We start from the raw sequence: 17,460 nt of genomic DNA, 5'->3' as shown, positions 1-17,460 counted from the left end.
TCAGAAAACACAAAAATCACATCTCGATGTACACATGAAGAACATAGCATGTATGGACGGGAAAATGGTAATACAATATTTACTTAGCAAACCATTTGGCGAAACAGAGCACTTGGTCTTGTCGCTAGTTTCGTCCGTTCAATCAGCTCGCGGGTAGCCGAGGTGCTGGGCAGAAGTACGAGTGTCGCGAGTTTGCCCTGAACAGAGAGATGTTGTCGCGAGGTGGCGCTGGCAAGAGGAAGCCGATGGACGAGAGTTCTTGGAGAGGAAGGAGGGTTCGCGGGATTCAAATCTTGTTTGCTCCTTTCAACGAGCTCGTAGGACAGTGGAGGCGCTGGGCAGACGGAGGAGCACTGCTCGGTGGCACTAACGAGAGAGAAGGCGTCGCCGGGAGGTGCTGGGTTGTGAAAGCAGACGCGGGTTGCAATGGAGCAGGGCTTTCATGACATGAATTCGAATGGGATGAAAATACACATTTTCAAATTGAATCAAACGCACGTTTTATTTTATTTTATTTAAAAAAAAAAGTCATAGGCATCTATGTAATGTGTATATCGTGTGCACTGCTACAGTGAATACCATATAGAAGGACTCAATCAGTAAATGACACTGGGGAGAGAATGAAAGGGAAAGAGGGGAGAGTGCGCGTGGGAGAGTGGAGAGAAATGAGGAGGTGTATTAAATACACTAGTACACACTATAAATTATATAAGTCTCATATATTTGTTGAGATGTTATTGGCTGGTGTAAAAATGGGAAAGTGACCCGACCGGCTGGAGCTTTTCTCAAATAATAATAATTCGATGCCGTAAATATAATTTCTTAGTTTTGATGCTCTTAACAATTAATTAGAGTTAACAATGAAATAGAGGGAGAACAAAATAAAATAAAACAAATAAATTTATTTTTCTGTTGCTTCACTTTTTCTTGGGTCATTTAGACTTTATTTGTTTTCATAATTCTTTTTAATTATTTAATCTCATTTTATTTAATTATTGTAATTTTTTTATAAAATAAAATAAATAATTTAAATTTTTTTAAATCTCAAAATAAAATTACTCCAAACTTGGTCGTGAAGCGGTAATCATGGACTTCTCACATTTGAACAGAGAGCTCAGACTTGGCCCAGATTCTTGAGAAAAAACCGTTATCTCTTATACACAGTTCCCCGCAAAAAGCAGCTCATTCGCCGGTTTATCGCCACTGTTCGAGTCCCCAGTTCCCACTCTCTCATCTTCCACAGCACAGACAGAAACAAAACCAAACCTCCAGAATCAGCAGCAGAAGAAGCCATGTCACCTGGACCTCTAGTTGAGGCTGCAGAGCCCGAGACCGAGCCCTGGTCCCCACCACCGACGAACCCAAGAAGAAGTCTGAACCGCAGGTCCCTCAATTAATACTTCTACACGTGTTTAAATTTCTTTCCTTTTCAATCTTAGGAAAAAAAAAATTCTTTCCTTTGGGTTTCTGTGTTTTTTAATTTAATCTTTCTATTTGTGTGTGTTTCGGCAGAAAGATGAGGTTGTTGTCGAGGATGTGAAGGAGGATTAGAAGGACGACGACGACGACGGCGAGGAAGACGACGAGGAGGATGATGAGAAGGAGGATGGGGATCAAGGTTGTCTTTTTAATATTATTTCCTCTTTTACACTCTCTGTTCTATCATGGATTTCCTGCGAGTGTTGCTACTAGGGATGATTTGTGTGGTTGTTATTTATTTGTCGGATGCGAGTCTTTTGTATAATTATGTTTATCGCATTTTCTGCTTAATTTTGAAACCTGGGGTTTGTTTTAATGGCGTGGTTTGAAAGTTAGTCTGAAGTGGGGTTTGGAACATTTTTTGAGTGTTGTATTGAAGGTTTTGGGATATGTTTTTGTCATGTTGTGTAAATGGTTTGTTTGCTTGGTTAGTTAAGAAATTATAGAGGGAAAGGATTTGATTGATATATATTGAATATAGGAGACTTAAAAGATGAATGAATTTGTTATTTGCTTTTCCGAAAGCAGAAGTAAGAATTCTTCGTGTGAGGTAATACCACGTAAGGGATATGGTGTATGTAAGAATGCTTTGTGCTGATCACCTTGAACATGAAATGAGTGTGTTTTATTATTTCTTGTCAAAAACTTATTGGAGGAAATCCGAATTTCGAGATAATAGGAGAGACTTTAATTGTTTGCAAGTTTTAATTCTTTTTTATTGGTTTTCTGGTTTGTTCAACACCTTTGTCCATTGTAGAACTCTCATTTATTCTTTAATTTTATTTTATTTTTGTGCTATAACTGATATAAAAACATGTATTTTTTGTGCTATGTTGTTGTCTGTCTTTGCGCATCTGCTGCTATTTCTTGGTGTTTATTTCATTTTTTGTTCTTGTTCAACCTAAATTTGTCTAGGTACCATAGATAACACAAACTACAGAGACTGTGTGGCTGCTTTCTTAAAGATCATTACTTGGTTGTGTTTGGTTTCATTATTCAACTATTATTAGTTAGGTTATCTGTTATTGGGCTAATTATATTTTGCAGCCTCGGACTAATGCTGATTTGCAATGTGCATCCTATACTAGCAACAGGTTTCAATGTGAACCCTCCAATAAGATCTGACTATTAACATCATGACATGTGGCATATTTTTCTTTTATCTCAACACTCAGATCTTAAAGGGGGTGTTTGTTGGAGCCTATTGATATCTTAGGATGCATATTGCAAGTTTTCATAGTATCAGGTGGAACAGAGTTTTCCTCCTAACTGGGTTAGGGGAAACTTCCTCCAACCTATCTATAAATATGATGAGTGTCCATTAAACATGTGAGTAGCACATGCTTTTGTAAAAGTTTATCTTAAAAAAACTGATGTCTCCCTTCATTAATAAAACTTATGCTTGCCACATGCTCAAGCGATGCATTTCAATTTTTTAAACGAGTTTGAGGAAACCAACCCAATTTGGAGGAACACTTAGGTGCAAGTTACAAAAGGTGCTAGTTTGTGGGTGCAAAGTGCAATTTACGGTGGGGTATCACTTGGACATTGAGTTAAGTAAATATTTTCTATGTTACCCTTCTAGCTTTTGATTGGAGAATGAGGTGCAGGTGCAAATGAGGGTTCCAAGCAGAGCTGAAGTGAAAAGAAGAGTCGCAAGGCAATGTTGAAGCTGGGTATGAAACCTGTTACTGGTGTTAGCAGGGTTACCATCAAGAGAACAAAAAATGTTAGCTTTTATCTGGTTCTCTCCTGGTGTAATCAAGTGTATACGTAGTGATGGAAACTCACTTCACGTTTTTTTGTTGTGCAGATACTATTTTTTATCTCAAAGCCCGATGTTTTCAAAAGCCCACATTCTGAGACGTATGTCATATTTGGGGAGGCAAAGATAGAGGATTTGAGCTCTCAGCTGCAGACACAGGCTGCTCAGCAGTTCAGAATGCCAGACATGGGATCCATTATGGCAAAACCAGACATTTCTGTTGCTGCTGAAATGCCGGCGGATGAGGAAGAAGAGGAGGTTGATGAAACTGGGGTGGAGGCTCGGGACATTGATTTAGTCATGACTCAGGCGAGCGTGTCAAGGAGCAAGGCCGTCAAGGCTCTCAAGACTCATAATGGGGACATTGTGAGTGCTATTATGGAGCTTACTACTTAGACATCTCCCTAGTCTATTCTGCAGTGGTGCTTTCAGATGACAAGTCATGGTATTTATGTCATCATTCAGTTTTTGCAATCAATTCGGCTCACATCTGTTTTTTGTTGGACTTGAGACAGTTTTGGGTCACAGTAAGGATGCGTTGTCCTGCTGAGTCGATATACTCTTGAGTCATAAGGTTTCCTTACTGCTCATCTAAGCCTTGATCCCAACTAGTCGCTGTATGAATTTCTTTACAAGATATTCTGGCTGGCAATGCAAGTCTTTCTCTCGTAGTTCCTTCTAAGAATTGTTTGCTAGAATCGCCTAGAATTTCTGACAATATGTGGCATGAAATCAAAGAGTGGTTCCGTTATATCTGAGAATTAAGTTCATGTGAATACACGGCTTTTGAATTTATACTCTGTAGTATTTTGTTGTTCGAGTTTTGGATTGCATCCAAAAAGCAGTGAGTGCAGATGTATTCATTCATTCGGCCCACGCCTATCACTATTCCACATAACCCAGCCCACCCAACCTTCCCTTCTACCCGGTCCATCCACTCTTCTTCTCCAGCGGACACCTCCCCTGTTTCTTCCCCTTCTGAGATATCATCCTCTAACCTCACCTCTCCACAACCCACGGCATCTGCACCTTTCTCTAATTCCCCAAGTTCATCTTCAGCGGACAGCTTACCTCCTTCTTCTCCAGCGGACAGCTTACCTTTCTCTACTTCAAACCCCCACCTATCAGCAACCCACGGCATCATCTGTACCCTTCGCCCCTTCTCTTTTGCCTCCGCTCGGCATCGTCACACGATCCAAGACCAACACACATCGTCCTCTGGTTCGTTCCGACGGTACCATTCCCTGGCCGAAATCCAAATCTGCCTCTCTCACTATTTCCGCGTCTCCTTCCATTCCAGAAGAACCCACTTGTTACACCGAAGCTGCCAAATATTCTGAATGGCGGGATGCAATGGCCCTTGAATTTCACGCCCTTCTTCAGACCAGAACATGGGAGTTGGTCCCGCCCTCTCCTCACATCAATATTCTCGGGTCTAAGTGGGTTCTCAAGACTAAACGGAAGGCTGATGGCACCATCGAGCGACGGAAAGCTCGTCTTGTTGCTAAGGGGTTTCATCAGCAGCCTGGTCTTGATTACTCAGAGACCTTTAGCCCAGTTGTTAAACCTGTCACAATAAGGCTTCTTCTGTCCATTGCTGTCACCCGAAACTGGCCTCTCCATCAGCTTGATATACAGAATGCTTTCTTACACGGTGACTTGGAGGAGGATGTCTACATGCATCAACCTGCTGGGTTCATAAATCCTGACTTCCCGCACCATGTATGTAAGCTACGCAAATCCATTTATGGTTTGAAACAAGCCCCACGGGCTTGGTTCTCTAAACTGAGTTCTAAATTGCTTTCGTTAGGCTTTCATGCTTCAGTTTCAGATTCGTCCTTGTTTATACTCTCCCATGGTTCTGATTCCATTTATATTTTAATTTATGTTGATGATATTATAGTGACTGCATCTGCTGTTTCCTTAATTCATGACTTTATTAAATCTCTTCGTAGTGAGTTCCCTGTCAAAGACCTTGGTAATTTACATTACTTTCTGGGTGTGGAAATCTCTCGTGTATCCTCTGGTTTATTCATGTCTCAAAGCTGCTACATTTCCACTTTGTTACAAAAGACCAACATGCACAACTCTAAGCCCGTGTCTACTCCTATGTGTGCCAATGTTAAACTTTCAGCACTTGATGGACCTTCCTTTGAAAATCCTCAGCTTTATAGGAGTGTAGTTGGCAGTCTCCAGTATCTTTCTTTTACTCGACCTGACCTGTCATTTGCAGTGAACAAAGTGTGCCAATTTATGCATTGCCCTCGTGTCTCCCATTGGCAAGCCGTCAAGCGTATTTTACGCTACCTTCGCCTTACACAAAATTTTGGCCTCTATCTTTCATCCTCCTCCTTCTTCAAACTTACTGCCTTCTCGGATGCTGACTGGGCAGGGTGTCCCGATGATCGCAAATCCACGGGTGGATTTTGTGTATACTTTGGTTCACACTTAATTTCCTGGGGATCTAAGAAGCAGCCCACCATTGCCCGCTCTTCAACAGAGGCTGAGTACAAGGCAGTGGCTAACACCACTTGTGAAATCCTTTGGATTCAGTCCCTGTTAAAAGAATTATCCATTTCTTTATCTGACCCACCAACCTTGTGGTGTGATAACTTAGGTGCTACTTATTTGTCAGTCAATCCTGTGTTACATTCAAGAACTAAACATGTTGAGCTTGACTTCCACTTTGTAAGAGAAAGAGTTGCAGGCAAGACACTCCGTGTTGCATTTGCTTCAAGCAAGGATCAAGTGGCTGACATTCTCACCAAGCCACTATCTCCGAATCGATTCAACTTGCTTCGCTCATCCTTGACTATCTTCCCTGTGCCACTTGAATCGAGGGGGACTATTGAAGCAACAAATTCCTCAGAATTACAGCAAGGCTGTAACCGCACCATGCCAACACACCAAGCACCATCTGGACAGAAATAACAAACACTTACCATTGGAATATTCTGGAACTCTTTGCATAACAGAAAGATGATGAAGTGTACAGTGGAGATTTAATCTTGTATTTGGTTGTTATGATTTACGTATGTACTGTTTTGCTATAAATAGCTCATCTATACGAGTATCATTGCATTGAGGTAGAATAACATTACTTAAGATATATTTCAGAAAAGTCACCTTCTCCTTGACATTCTATCGAGCACATTCTGTGCTTCTTCTTTACTTCATTAAGATGCAATGTTATCCTGAATTTAAATGGTTTAGCAATGTTTGATATGCATGCTCGGAGTTAACACGTAAATTAGTTCATGTTTCTTAACTTCAAAGATCCATATAGGATCATCTGTTTTGAGTTGATTTTGTAGCGCTATAACTGGAAAGATGTAAGACTGACTCCCTTGCTGTCGGTGGATGCTTGTTTTATAGCGAGGTATTTTTCTAGATTTTGAGTCAATTATCAATAAAAGTAATTTTATAATTTAATTTTACAATTTGACATATCACATCAAACCACGTTAGTTTATGAGTTTACTTTTGTTAATTTCTTTGTAGATATGAAGCATTTATTTTTAGAGTTAATTGATTCGACCTTGTTCCAGGGGATTTTTAGAGAGAAGAGAAGGGGACCTTGTGTATTTTTAACTAGTTCGACATTTCTTATTCTAATGCTTATAATATTCTATCACATTGAAAAAAAAAAGGTGTAATTAAATAAAATTAAAATTTCATGTGATGATATCATGGTAAAGTCGTCAGCACAATGGAAGTGTAATATTCTAATTTTATGAGCGAATTTATCCAACAAATGCAAGAGTGACCTGAAGCATTCTGGCCTTAGAATAATACCCAATATACACGTGCAGTATACCTTGTGATTTCTACGTATTCGTCCACTGGAAATACCATCGCCATTGGCATTGATGAGAAATGAGAATGATTACCGTACTCACGTGTCAGACGAGGTGATATCACTGCACATCTTTGATACATTCTATATCTTTCTTTTCGGACATTCATATTTTACATCTTCGACTTCAAATTGCAGAGAGTTCTGTGAAGGGTTTGTGACTTAGCAAAAGCCATAGAAAAGAAGAGAAGATGCCTACATCCTGCTTGAAAACACACAAGGAAGAAGGAAAGAAAACTCTTCTTTTGTCAAAAACACTCAATAATAACTATATAATATAAATTACGAAAACTATTACACATTATTATTTCAATAGTCATCCTTTTGCCAAGATCCTTCCTCCCCATGTATAAAAAAAGAATAGTCATCCTTTTTTCTTTATTATTATTATTATTTATAAATGTGCCATTAACAGATATTAAATGATTTAAGTGTAAAATAACAAGTAGTTTCTCATATAAGAAGGTGATAGTTCTCAATAATGGTCAGTTGGAAAATAAAAAATCAACTATAATCCTTTATGCAGTCCATGATTTCTAGTCATAATATTACTATAAATAGTAAAAAAAATACCTTTTTTAAATAGAAGACTCAAAGAATGAGAAAAAACGATTCTCATGATAGAATTTATCGAAAATCTTATCCCTGTACTTAATTTTACCGGGATATTAAGAGTATTTGACTTAGTGCACAAGTTACTTTCAAAAATTATACTCAGAAATTTAAATAAATAAGACAGACATTTTTTTTAAGAGTATTGCTACATAGTAGTCACTATAGTTGTGCACACATTGCACACACTACGTGGCTGTTTCTAGTCTTTTCGTTTTTTTTTTTTTTGGTTCAAAACGCACCAGACCTTCCCCTCTCTCTCTTCCTCTCTCTCTCATCAGATCTCTCTCATCCCTCATCAACTCTCTCTCATCTCGGTCTCTCTCTCTCATCGACTCTGTCTCTCATCTCGGTCTCTCTCTCTCAATAGAAACTCTCTCTCTCTCTCTCATCAGCAGCTCTCTCTCTCTCATCTTAGCTCAGCTCTTAATGGCTGCTCCTGTTTCGACATGTAATGTGTGTAATTTGGATGCAGCAAACAATAGCTTCTCCCAAGACTTTTTTTTTTTTTTTTTAAATATTCGTTTGCTTTTTTATATTGTTATTGCGTACAAAATTCTAATGGAAAAAAGTAGGGGTTAAAAAGAGAATAAAAAGACATTATTTGAGAAGGTATTTAAGAGGTAATAATGGCAAACACAAACAAACGAAGGGAAAACATCATGTTTTTCCATGGTAGGGGTGATGGTCATAGTGGCGATTTAGACAAGTTTTACAATGTAATTATAGCAGTTTTTCTTTTAAAGAGGAGTTTAGCGATTATTGTTTAATTAGGTGTTGAATTGATCTGCATGATCAAGCATGTATTTGAAGTTGAAAGTTGAAAATTATATTCTTTTTTTAAAGATATTTATGCTATTTGAAAATCAGTGAGTAAACATACCATTTCTTTTATCACTCATTCATTTATTAAAAAAAGAAAATCAAATACTTTTTGTTTTTTATGCAAGCTAATATGATGGGTTTTCACACCAATAAAGTATTTAGGTGCAGTTTAGATAGTGAGTTGAGATGAAAGTTAAAAAAATTATTGTTAGAATATTATTTTTTAATATTATTATTGTTTTGAAAATTTGAAAAAGTTATAATGATGAGATAAGATGAAACACTTTCACTATTAATAAATAGGCTTCCAAATAAATTTTTTCCTTAAAAATAAAGTCCTTTATACGTTCCACCTACATAGTTTAAGCTTTGACTGCCGTAGCTGAGGGCAAAACATTCCCTCAAGAAATAAGTTCCTAATACACTTCAAAGGGAGCAAAACACCAAAAGATAAATTCAGGTACTGAAACAGAAAACTGTGCAAATTAAAAGCAAAAACATGTTCTGAAAATCCAGATAAGTTTAGAAAGCTTTTTACAAGTTCACAGAGCAGTCGTATATACAATTTTAAGAGAAATATCCATTATTTTTATACAGAAACTGCATAAAAGTGTCTTCCAGACTATATGGAGCCATCTACGGAACGAACATTCAGGTCTACCCTAAAGCTCCTCCTTCATTACATGCTCCCAATCTGATGAAGTGCCGTCATACCAGCCTTCAATAAGTGAGTCTCCAGGCTTGTTGAACTGGAAAAATTGGATCATTGGATCATTCCCAGGTAGATGACAATCCTTCACAGTCAACTTGTCTTGGGTACCGTTGGCAGTGGGATTCTGCAAGACAGGTCCCAGTTTTACATCCACAATTCCATCCCCTGATCTGTCTGTAGTAATTGGCCTATGGTTTTTCTCACATGCCAATCCAAGATGAATAACCTCTTCCGGTTCCTGCTTTTCCACATCCATGAAACTTAAGTTTTCATCCCGGCATTTAAGCATAAGGAATCTGGCCATGACAGAATCCTCAATATCATCTGCATGGCAGCTTCTTGTTACAATGGGAGGATTCTGGGTGGGAATATCCATGTTTAGAGTCCCCTTCGCTTCAGTTGCTTCAGGTTCCGAATTGTCAATTTCATTCCAATCAGGAGAAACACTCTCGGTTAATGGTTCCTCTACATCTGTAGCTTTTATAGAATTCACACGGTCAACTTGGCATTTCAGAATATGCAATCTGGCCATAACATCATTCACATGGCAGGTTGTGCCAAGGATAGGTGAATTCTGAATGGAAATATCCTGGTTCAGGCACTTTGCTTCTGTTGTTTCAGGTACCAACTTGTCAACCTTGTTCAGATCAGGATACACATTTGAGCTTGATGCTTCCTCTAAAGCAGTAGTGGAATTTGAGTAATTAATCATAACATCATTCACATGGCAGGTTGTGCCGAGGATAGGTGAATTCTGAATGGAAATATCCTGGTTCGGACACTTTGTTTCTGTTGTTTCAGGTACCAACTTGTCAACCTTGATCAGATCAGGATACACATTTGAGCTTGATGCTTCCTCTAAAGCAGTAGTGAAATTTGAGTAATTAATCTGATGCTTTAGAATATCATATCTGGCCCGAACATGCTGCATAGAAGGGGTATCCTGGATGGAAATATCAGGGGAAGGGCCAATGTTAGCCTCAGGTACCAATTTGTTGAGCGTGTTTAAATCACAGGAAGCCTTGGATTTTCGCCTTTTCTCCACATCCATAGTATTTTCTGAAGCATCTGAAGCACAAGAATATTAGGTTTAAGCTATAACGAAGGAATGATTGGTCAAAGAAAAAAGTCAAAAAACTTTTTTTGGGTAGTTAAAAACTCTAACCTTTTGCCTTGTTCAACTCAGATTTCTCCATCTCGATCTTCATACGATTGTAACGAGCTTTATAGTTGATGGAACATACTTCAGCTTCAGCCTCAAGCCATAAATTTTTAAACAAGGAGCATTTTGGCTCCATTTCTTCCTCATAATCAAAATTCTCATTGAGAACCTTCATAATAGCCTGCAAATCATGATCCACAGTGAAGGAACTAAAGTTCTATTTTCTTTTGTGTCCCTTCCTTTGCCATTCTTCAGGGGGAGAATGTATTAACATTTATTATGGTTATAAACAAGAACAAACAGAAAAGTGCCTGCATAGAAACAAAAACAAACAGAAAACGTACCAGCGTCATATTATCTTTTTCCAGTCTGCTGGCATCACCCTTCACAGAAACAAAATCCGATATCATCTCCATTTTATTACCTGACCCAATGATATGATGCTTTTCATCATGTAGACACTTAGGATCAAGCTGGTCCTGAGCAATAATAGGTGCATCCTTTGTCAATCCAGGCCTGTCCACGTTCACTTCCTGAAGTAGACATTATCCATCCAACTTAATGTAATATTAAAAAAACAATGGCACTAATTTATGTTTTTTTAAACACTGGAACCACAAACAACAATCAATGCATCATAGAATGGAAGGTTGTAGACTGGATAACTCAGAATCTAAAAGTAAGCTTGCAGGGTGAATAAGGAAATGTTGATATACAATCACAATCTAAATAAAAATAAATAGAGCTTAGATTGCTGAATAAACATTATACTGAACAGTCAGAACTATTGCCTTCCAGTCAGCTGCTACACATCATAGGCATTCATCTTGTTTCAAGAAATTATCATTATGTAGCTAGTTTTTTTATTTTTTTTTATTTTTTTATTTTATGTAGGAGAACCTCTCCAAGGCAATGGCCTTTCGGACCAACCCCTGCAGAGTAAACCCTAGTCCTGTGCACCGCACCCTTAGAAGTTTCCCTACACAAAACTGGTTAAATTGCTAGCTTTATACCAGGAGGTGTGGCCCCAAATGATTGTTTGTACCCATGAGGTGTTGAAAAACTTGCTCTCCTAAGAAAGATGCAGGTGGCTTACATATCTGGGTTTTGGAGAATCTTTAAAAATCCTGCACAAATGCTCTTTGGGCCGTAAGATATTGCTCTCATACGAAAGAAGGCCATCTCTATTTTTCTAATGGCCTATACAAAAGCTTGCCATTCTTCACATTTTTGCGCCATTTATGTGCTTATCTTTTATTACCGAAAAAAGTGCAATCCAATGGATTTGCAATTACCCTTTTTATCTATAAGGTAACTTATTTCTTACCCAGTAGAGAGCCAAGTTTTTATTTTTTATTTTTTTATTGGCACCGGGTGTCCAGGAACAGCGTCCTGACTAATCACGAGGGTGCACAGGCCCTCAGTAAGGAGTTTCCCGTAAGTGCACCTCAAGTAAATCAAGGAAAAAATTCCTCAGTCCGATGGCTCCTAGAGATTGTTTGCACCCAAGGGGATTTGAACCTTAGACCTAGGGGGAGCATACCCCCAAGCCCAAGGCCTTTCCCACTTGAGCCAACCCCTAGGGGTTGAGCCAAGTTTATAATGAGTTAAAAACAAAGCAAAACAACATACCTTTCGACGCTTAGCTAACTCTTCTAGATGTTGGGCCGTGCCTTGCTGGAGAAAGGGTGATTCTTGTGTTGGAATCACTTTTTCACCATCCTTTAATATGCATCGATGAAGATTAAAGATGACATCTTTAATGGCCTTGCGATCTCCTTGCGTCAGTTTAAGCGTATCATTTAAAGAGTGAAATAGAAGCAAGTCAGAGAGGTTACGCATTGTGCTAACCAGCATCTGGACATCTATATTTGGGGTTGAATCTGCCTCATGCAGTTTGGTGAGCTTAGAACAAGCATCTTCCACCAAAGATGCCGAAGACAGGCCATATCCAGTGTTATGGAATGGCACATCAGATAAACCATTTCTTGCAGGATCACCAATACTCGATCCAGAATCTGCAACACAAGTATCACAAGTATCTGACGAGTGCTTCTTTTCTGGAATCATTATGGTTGCTTCAAAATTTTGATGCGTGGTGAGGGAGGGTATTAAGTCTGAATCAACTGTGGACATGTTGAGCAAGGCATGGTTCTCCCCTGGCTCACAATTGTTACCAGAATACTGGACCGCATAGCCATAACTTGGTTTTGAATAAAATGGTCCAGTATTTACAAAATCATCTGATCTGGGTTCTCTAGACAACGAGTTAGCATCTGAAGGCCTCTTCGGAGGAGGTCTTAAACCTTTCTCCACAGACACTGTTTTCTCATTTGGATTTTGAGAGGAGACTTTTACAGCATCATCAATGTTGAGAGTAAAAACCTGAGGCACCTGAAAATCTGAACTATTATGTGATTCTAATATCTTAAAATATTGACAACTGTCAGTTTTAGAAGCTTCAAATGGAGAAAAACAAGTAACTGAAACTCCTTTCCAGCATGGTGAGTCCACAGCAGGGTTATAATGATCTAAGCTCTCAGAAGAATTTTCAACAGGATTGATAGCTTCAACAAAATCACGTGCGAAATTGAAGCCATCCGAACTTGTATGAGAAACTTGAAGTCCACATTTTGGTTTAAAAACTTGGTCCAAGGCATCCTCAGGAATTTCTTTCTTCTTTGACAGCTCTTCATTTTTTGATGAGAACGACTTCACGCCAATAGGATAATTTTTATCTAGGTGAATGCTAAGTTGGCTTGTATCAAACAGAACTTTGCTTTCAGACCCTATCAAAGGATGAAATTTGTTTACATTGGAGGGACTATTACCACAAAGATCTGGATCAGCAGCATCAGTACCAAAATCCATATCCACTAGTGGACCTTTATTTGGTGCAGACAAGCTGGTGTCGACATCCGGTGGTCTAATGACAAGTGAATGCGAAGATGTCACAAATGATGCACAACCACTCAGACTAGCATCATGATGTCTTATAGGTTTCTCATTTGAGGCATTGCATGGCACTTGATATTTGTAGATATTTGTGACTGGTATTAAGGATGGTGTTTCATAATGGTTTTCTGGAAGTAGTGAAGGGGATCCCAAGAAAGATGTTCTTGAATAATCAGCAGGCATAATTCTGGAATTTTTCCCAGAGAAGGATTTATCATTAGTCTGTTCCATACTCACACATCCACCGCACTTTTCCAAACCCAACATATCAATGATATGGGAAGCTTCTGCATATGTGTCCAAACCCTCAGATGCATGACTTCCTGTGCATAACAAACACTCATAAAAATTAAGGGGAAAAATCAGATGCCACTTCTATCACAGGTACTCTTTATATTATCTTTTTGTTGTCCCTTTCTTTTTTCTCACAATCCCGAAGCAAAGTTTCCTAAAGAATAAACAACATATGAATTCTAATGATATACCTACACACAAAACACACCAGAGATTATGAGTGAGACTAGTACTGGTTCAACAAGAATATAAGGAAAGTCTTTTCTAAGGCATAATAATAAAAAAAAAGGATGAAGTAAAGTCTGAGGAAAAGGAGGATAGCAAGATGATACTTTGATCACCCAATCCAATCTATCATGATATCCTTTTCAGTTCAAACTCCAACAGATGAATTCACTGACCATTCCAATCCCTGTGTCCTTTCTGACCTTTTCCCTTTATTGTGGAAATGCATGTGCGCCTTGCACAATTGGCGAAAATATCAATTTTCAGTATACAAAGAAAAAGGGAAATCAAATGTGTGTATAACACAATCCCACGCAACATGATGGCCAGAGAAAGTTGACTACAGGACGTACCCTAACCACACCTTTCCACAAGAAAAACCATGGGTCTTCTGGAAAAAAAATCTCATAGAAATACTATTGATGACAGTCAATTAGATTTTGCATTCCAGAAAAAGGGTCAATTTAGAGAGAGTAGAAGGACTTCATTACCAAGTAAAAACATCCCAAAACGTATCCCGATTTACAGGAAAATTCTATATTCCACATTCCCATCCCATGAAGAGGTGGAAATTGTCCTGAGATTTTTGTTAAAAAAAAAAAAGATGATCCAATAGTGATAAAAGTGCTACATTTTACATAGTGGGATAAAAGTGGGATGAGAGTATGGTGTGTACCATTACTCAATATGAACATACACTGAATCAGAACAAATTGACCAATGAACTTCAACCATAATAAACTTGAGAATGGTAATATATAGAATCCACAAGCACCAAAAATAACAAGCATTCTACTTGAAAACAATGAAAGAGAAATGACATTTGCAATCATAGAATGTGCAAACACTGTGTACTCCTTTTGAATAAAGTGTGTAAATATGAGACCCACGTGAAAAAATTCACTTCTTAATAGTAGACAGCACTTGCACAACTCATGATTGTATCTATCATTACTCATAATGAAATAAGGATACATGTGACAAGTCAAGGAAGAGATACCTTGGTTCACATCATTCTTGTAAATGGAAGAAGAATCACCCATAGTCGACCCCTTTAAACAGAAACCGCCATCAATCTCGACCTGCTTATCATGCTCCCACTCTCCGAGTCCATTACATGAGCTAGCCCAATCAACTGTATTATCCCAACCAGATTGAGCATGATCATTGTTGGAGGACCCACCCCAGGTTGCAACATTGGAACAAGATAACCAATCATAACTATTGTCATTTGGAACGACCAAAGGACTATGGTCTTCAATTCCGGGCGGGACATATGTGGGATAAAATTGTTGGGCTTTAACAGTACTAGCCTCCACACCGTCGGAGTGCTGAACATACAAGTATGTATCAACCGGTGCTGACGCAACAGGGCTCAATGGAGACAAATGGCTATCAAGGGACCCAATATACTGCGAGGCAGCATATCCATATGCATCCGATGAAGGCGCTGGATCGTATTCTGGACCATGGTTTGGAAATAAACCAGGCCCAGATTTGGGATAGCGAGAACGGAGCCAATTGTGCAGAGAAGAGTTCAAGGGAACACCATAAGAGGGTTCAGTCAAATCTACAAGTGGGCTTGAAATGGGTTTTGGAACAACCATAAAAGGCGGCGCTAAAGCCGATAGATTGGAAGATGATGCTGAAGATCCTCCATGACCGTAAGACTCATAACCCGGCGGCCAAAAGCTCATCATATTTTTTTTCTTTTAATTTCGTTGGTTGTCGGAGAAATTTAGTCAAACTGATCAAAACCCAGATAAGTTTATATCAAACCAAGGACAATCAAGTAACAATGAAATCTAATATCGAAAGAATTCAAAAAGAAGATTATGGATAAATACGATCAAGAACAATAATAATAAAAAGCATAAACATGTAAAATAATTTATCATCTCAGAGATATAATATGAAACCTGTTAATGAATAACGGTGTTGTGCTGGTAAATTGTACAGAAAATCAAAAGTATTACAGAGATTAATACCTGAAAAAAGACGAGCGAAATAGAGAGAGCAGCAGTGTGGTCTCTGTTTCAACCGAGGAAAAAGGAGACACTGATTAGGTGACTTTTGGGCCTTGGCTCTTACTGCGTTGATGCCAAATTTTGCCGAGAGTAATCCTAATCACCATCTCAAATTTTATCACTTTTTCATAGAATTATAAAAAGATAATAAGAAAATAAATAATGAGTAGATATTTTCTTTTGCCAATTACAAAAAAGCCGTTGATTAAAATTATCAATATATTTATTTATTTTTTGAATTTTACTACTCATCATCTGTACATACTATATAATATATTTTATTTTTTTAAAATTTTTTTTATTCTTCTTAAACTTATTAAATTCTTCCGCTCATTATTCATATACCACACATTTAATAAGAGAAAAAAATATGGTGTGTAATGTGTGAGAATGATGAATAAAATTTTTCTTATTTTTTAATCTCTTTTGTTTAATATTATATTTTAAACTCTTTTTATTTTGGACAATTTTGCTTTGTTTGTAGGGTTTTTTTATTTAAAAAAAAAACTATTTTTCTAATCAAATTACGCTATGAATTGATAAGCCTAGAAAATAATTAAAACTTGGCTGAAAAATGAACCTTCTTGAAGATTTGTTATTTACTTCACCAAAGAAATAAGCCAATGTAATATAATTTTGAGGACCTGATATACCAAAATAAATAAAGCATGGGTCGAAGCCCAAAACAGTACTGCATGTTTAAATGCTGGCTCCATAAAAGCATGCATTTAATGGGCCAGTCTGTAGACTGCCTAATAACCCACCCCCAGATTTTCGGCCCTATAGACCTCGATCATTTGGTGCTTTGTTTATTAACCCTAGTAGTCTAGAATTGGACCCAGTCCAAATGATGGACAAAGGCCCTTGGATCCGGCCCATTTGCTACATCTTAAGACTCCGTTTAGATATAAAAACACTCTCAACCCATCTCATTTTATCATTACAACTTTTTAAATTTTCATACAAAATATAATAAAAAATTTAACTTTTTCAAATTTCAAAATAATAATAATATTAAAAAATAATATTATAATAATATTTTATTCAACTTATCTAAAATCATTTCATCTCATCTCATATTATATTATCTCACTATTCAAATGAGCCCTAAATGATTTGCGGAAATTTTGGAAATAGGAATATTGTTATTTCATGACAATAGCTATTCTATGTGTCCTAAAAGTGTAACCAAACAAAAGAATGGGTTATTCTATAGGAATAACTAGTCTTTCCAGCACCCTTGGAGTTTGATTTTCTCTCCAAATTATCAGGGATTGAACCTGCATCTAGATCGATTCATCTGAAATAGATTGTACATTGACTATCTCGGAGTTAGAATTGCTTACCAACACCAACCTGAATGGATTAGCAGTCCGTCTTTGATCGATCTAAATCGGCTTAATTAATATGGAAAATATAAACATGCAATTATATGTCATCAAGTTGGGATCCTTGCATGCTGAAATTTTTGCCTAAACTTTTTCAAGTCTTAGATTAAGAAAAAATGGGAACATGAAATGGAAATATGATCCTTTTCATTTCACTTTG

At 37.7% G+C, this 17,460-nt stretch overlaps 1 protein-coding gene, 1 long non-coding RNA gene and 1 pseudogene across 3 annotated transcripts; 1 reads left to right on the top strand and 2 right to left on the bottom strand.

Moving 5' to 3' along the window:
* Window positions 1–1,106: 1,106 nt before the first annotated feature.
* LOC121256201 lies at window positions 1,107–4,039 on the top strand (annotated as a pseudogene).
* Window positions 2,271–2,510, bottom strand: LOC121256202. The gene is made up of 2 exons (XR_005938935.1): window positions 2,381–2,510; window positions 2,271–2,307 (listed from the first exon to the last, which is right to left on the bottom strand). It is a non-coding gene; the product is annotated as an uncharacterized LOC121256202 (long non-coding RNA).
* Window positions 4,040–9,022: 4,983 nt separating the features above from the next.
* Window positions 9,023–15,970, bottom strand: LOC121254183. Of its 2 annotated transcripts, none has more exons than XM_041154141.1 (7): window positions 15,874–15,970; window positions 14,886–15,632; window positions 12,044–13,689; window positions 10,756–10,944; window positions 10,415–10,592; window positions 10,126–10,317; window positions 9,023–9,945 (listed from the first exon to the last, which is right to left on the bottom strand). In XM_041154141.1, the coding sequence occupies exons 2-7, from the start codon at window positions 15,583–15,585 to the stop codon at window positions 9,200–9,202; spliced, it is 3,651 nt and encodes a 1,216-aa protein (XP_041010075.1). In that variant the 5' UTR covers window positions 15,586–15,632; window positions 15,874–15,970; the 3' UTR covers window positions 9,023–9,199. The 2 variants fall into 2 exon arrangements, with proteins under 2 accessions (XP_041010075.1, XP_041010074.1); XM_041154140.1 differs by having other exon boundaries at window positions 15,805–15,877.
* Between the last annotated feature and the right edge of the window lie 1,490 nt (window positions 15,971–17,460).

The sequence above is a fragment of the Juglans microcarpa x Juglans regia genome, chromosome 3D (assembly GCF_004785595.1).
Source record: "Juglans microcarpa x Juglans regia isolate MS1-56 chromosome 3D, Jm3101_v1.0, whole genome shotgun sequence".
Taxonomy (NCBI): domain Eukaryota; kingdom Viridiplantae; phylum Streptophyta; class Magnoliopsida; order Fagales; family Juglandaceae; genus Juglans; species Juglans microcarpa x Juglans regia.
The sequence above is the reverse complement of the archived record's forward strand: the minus strand, read 5'-3'. Positions and strand labels throughout refer to the sequence as shown.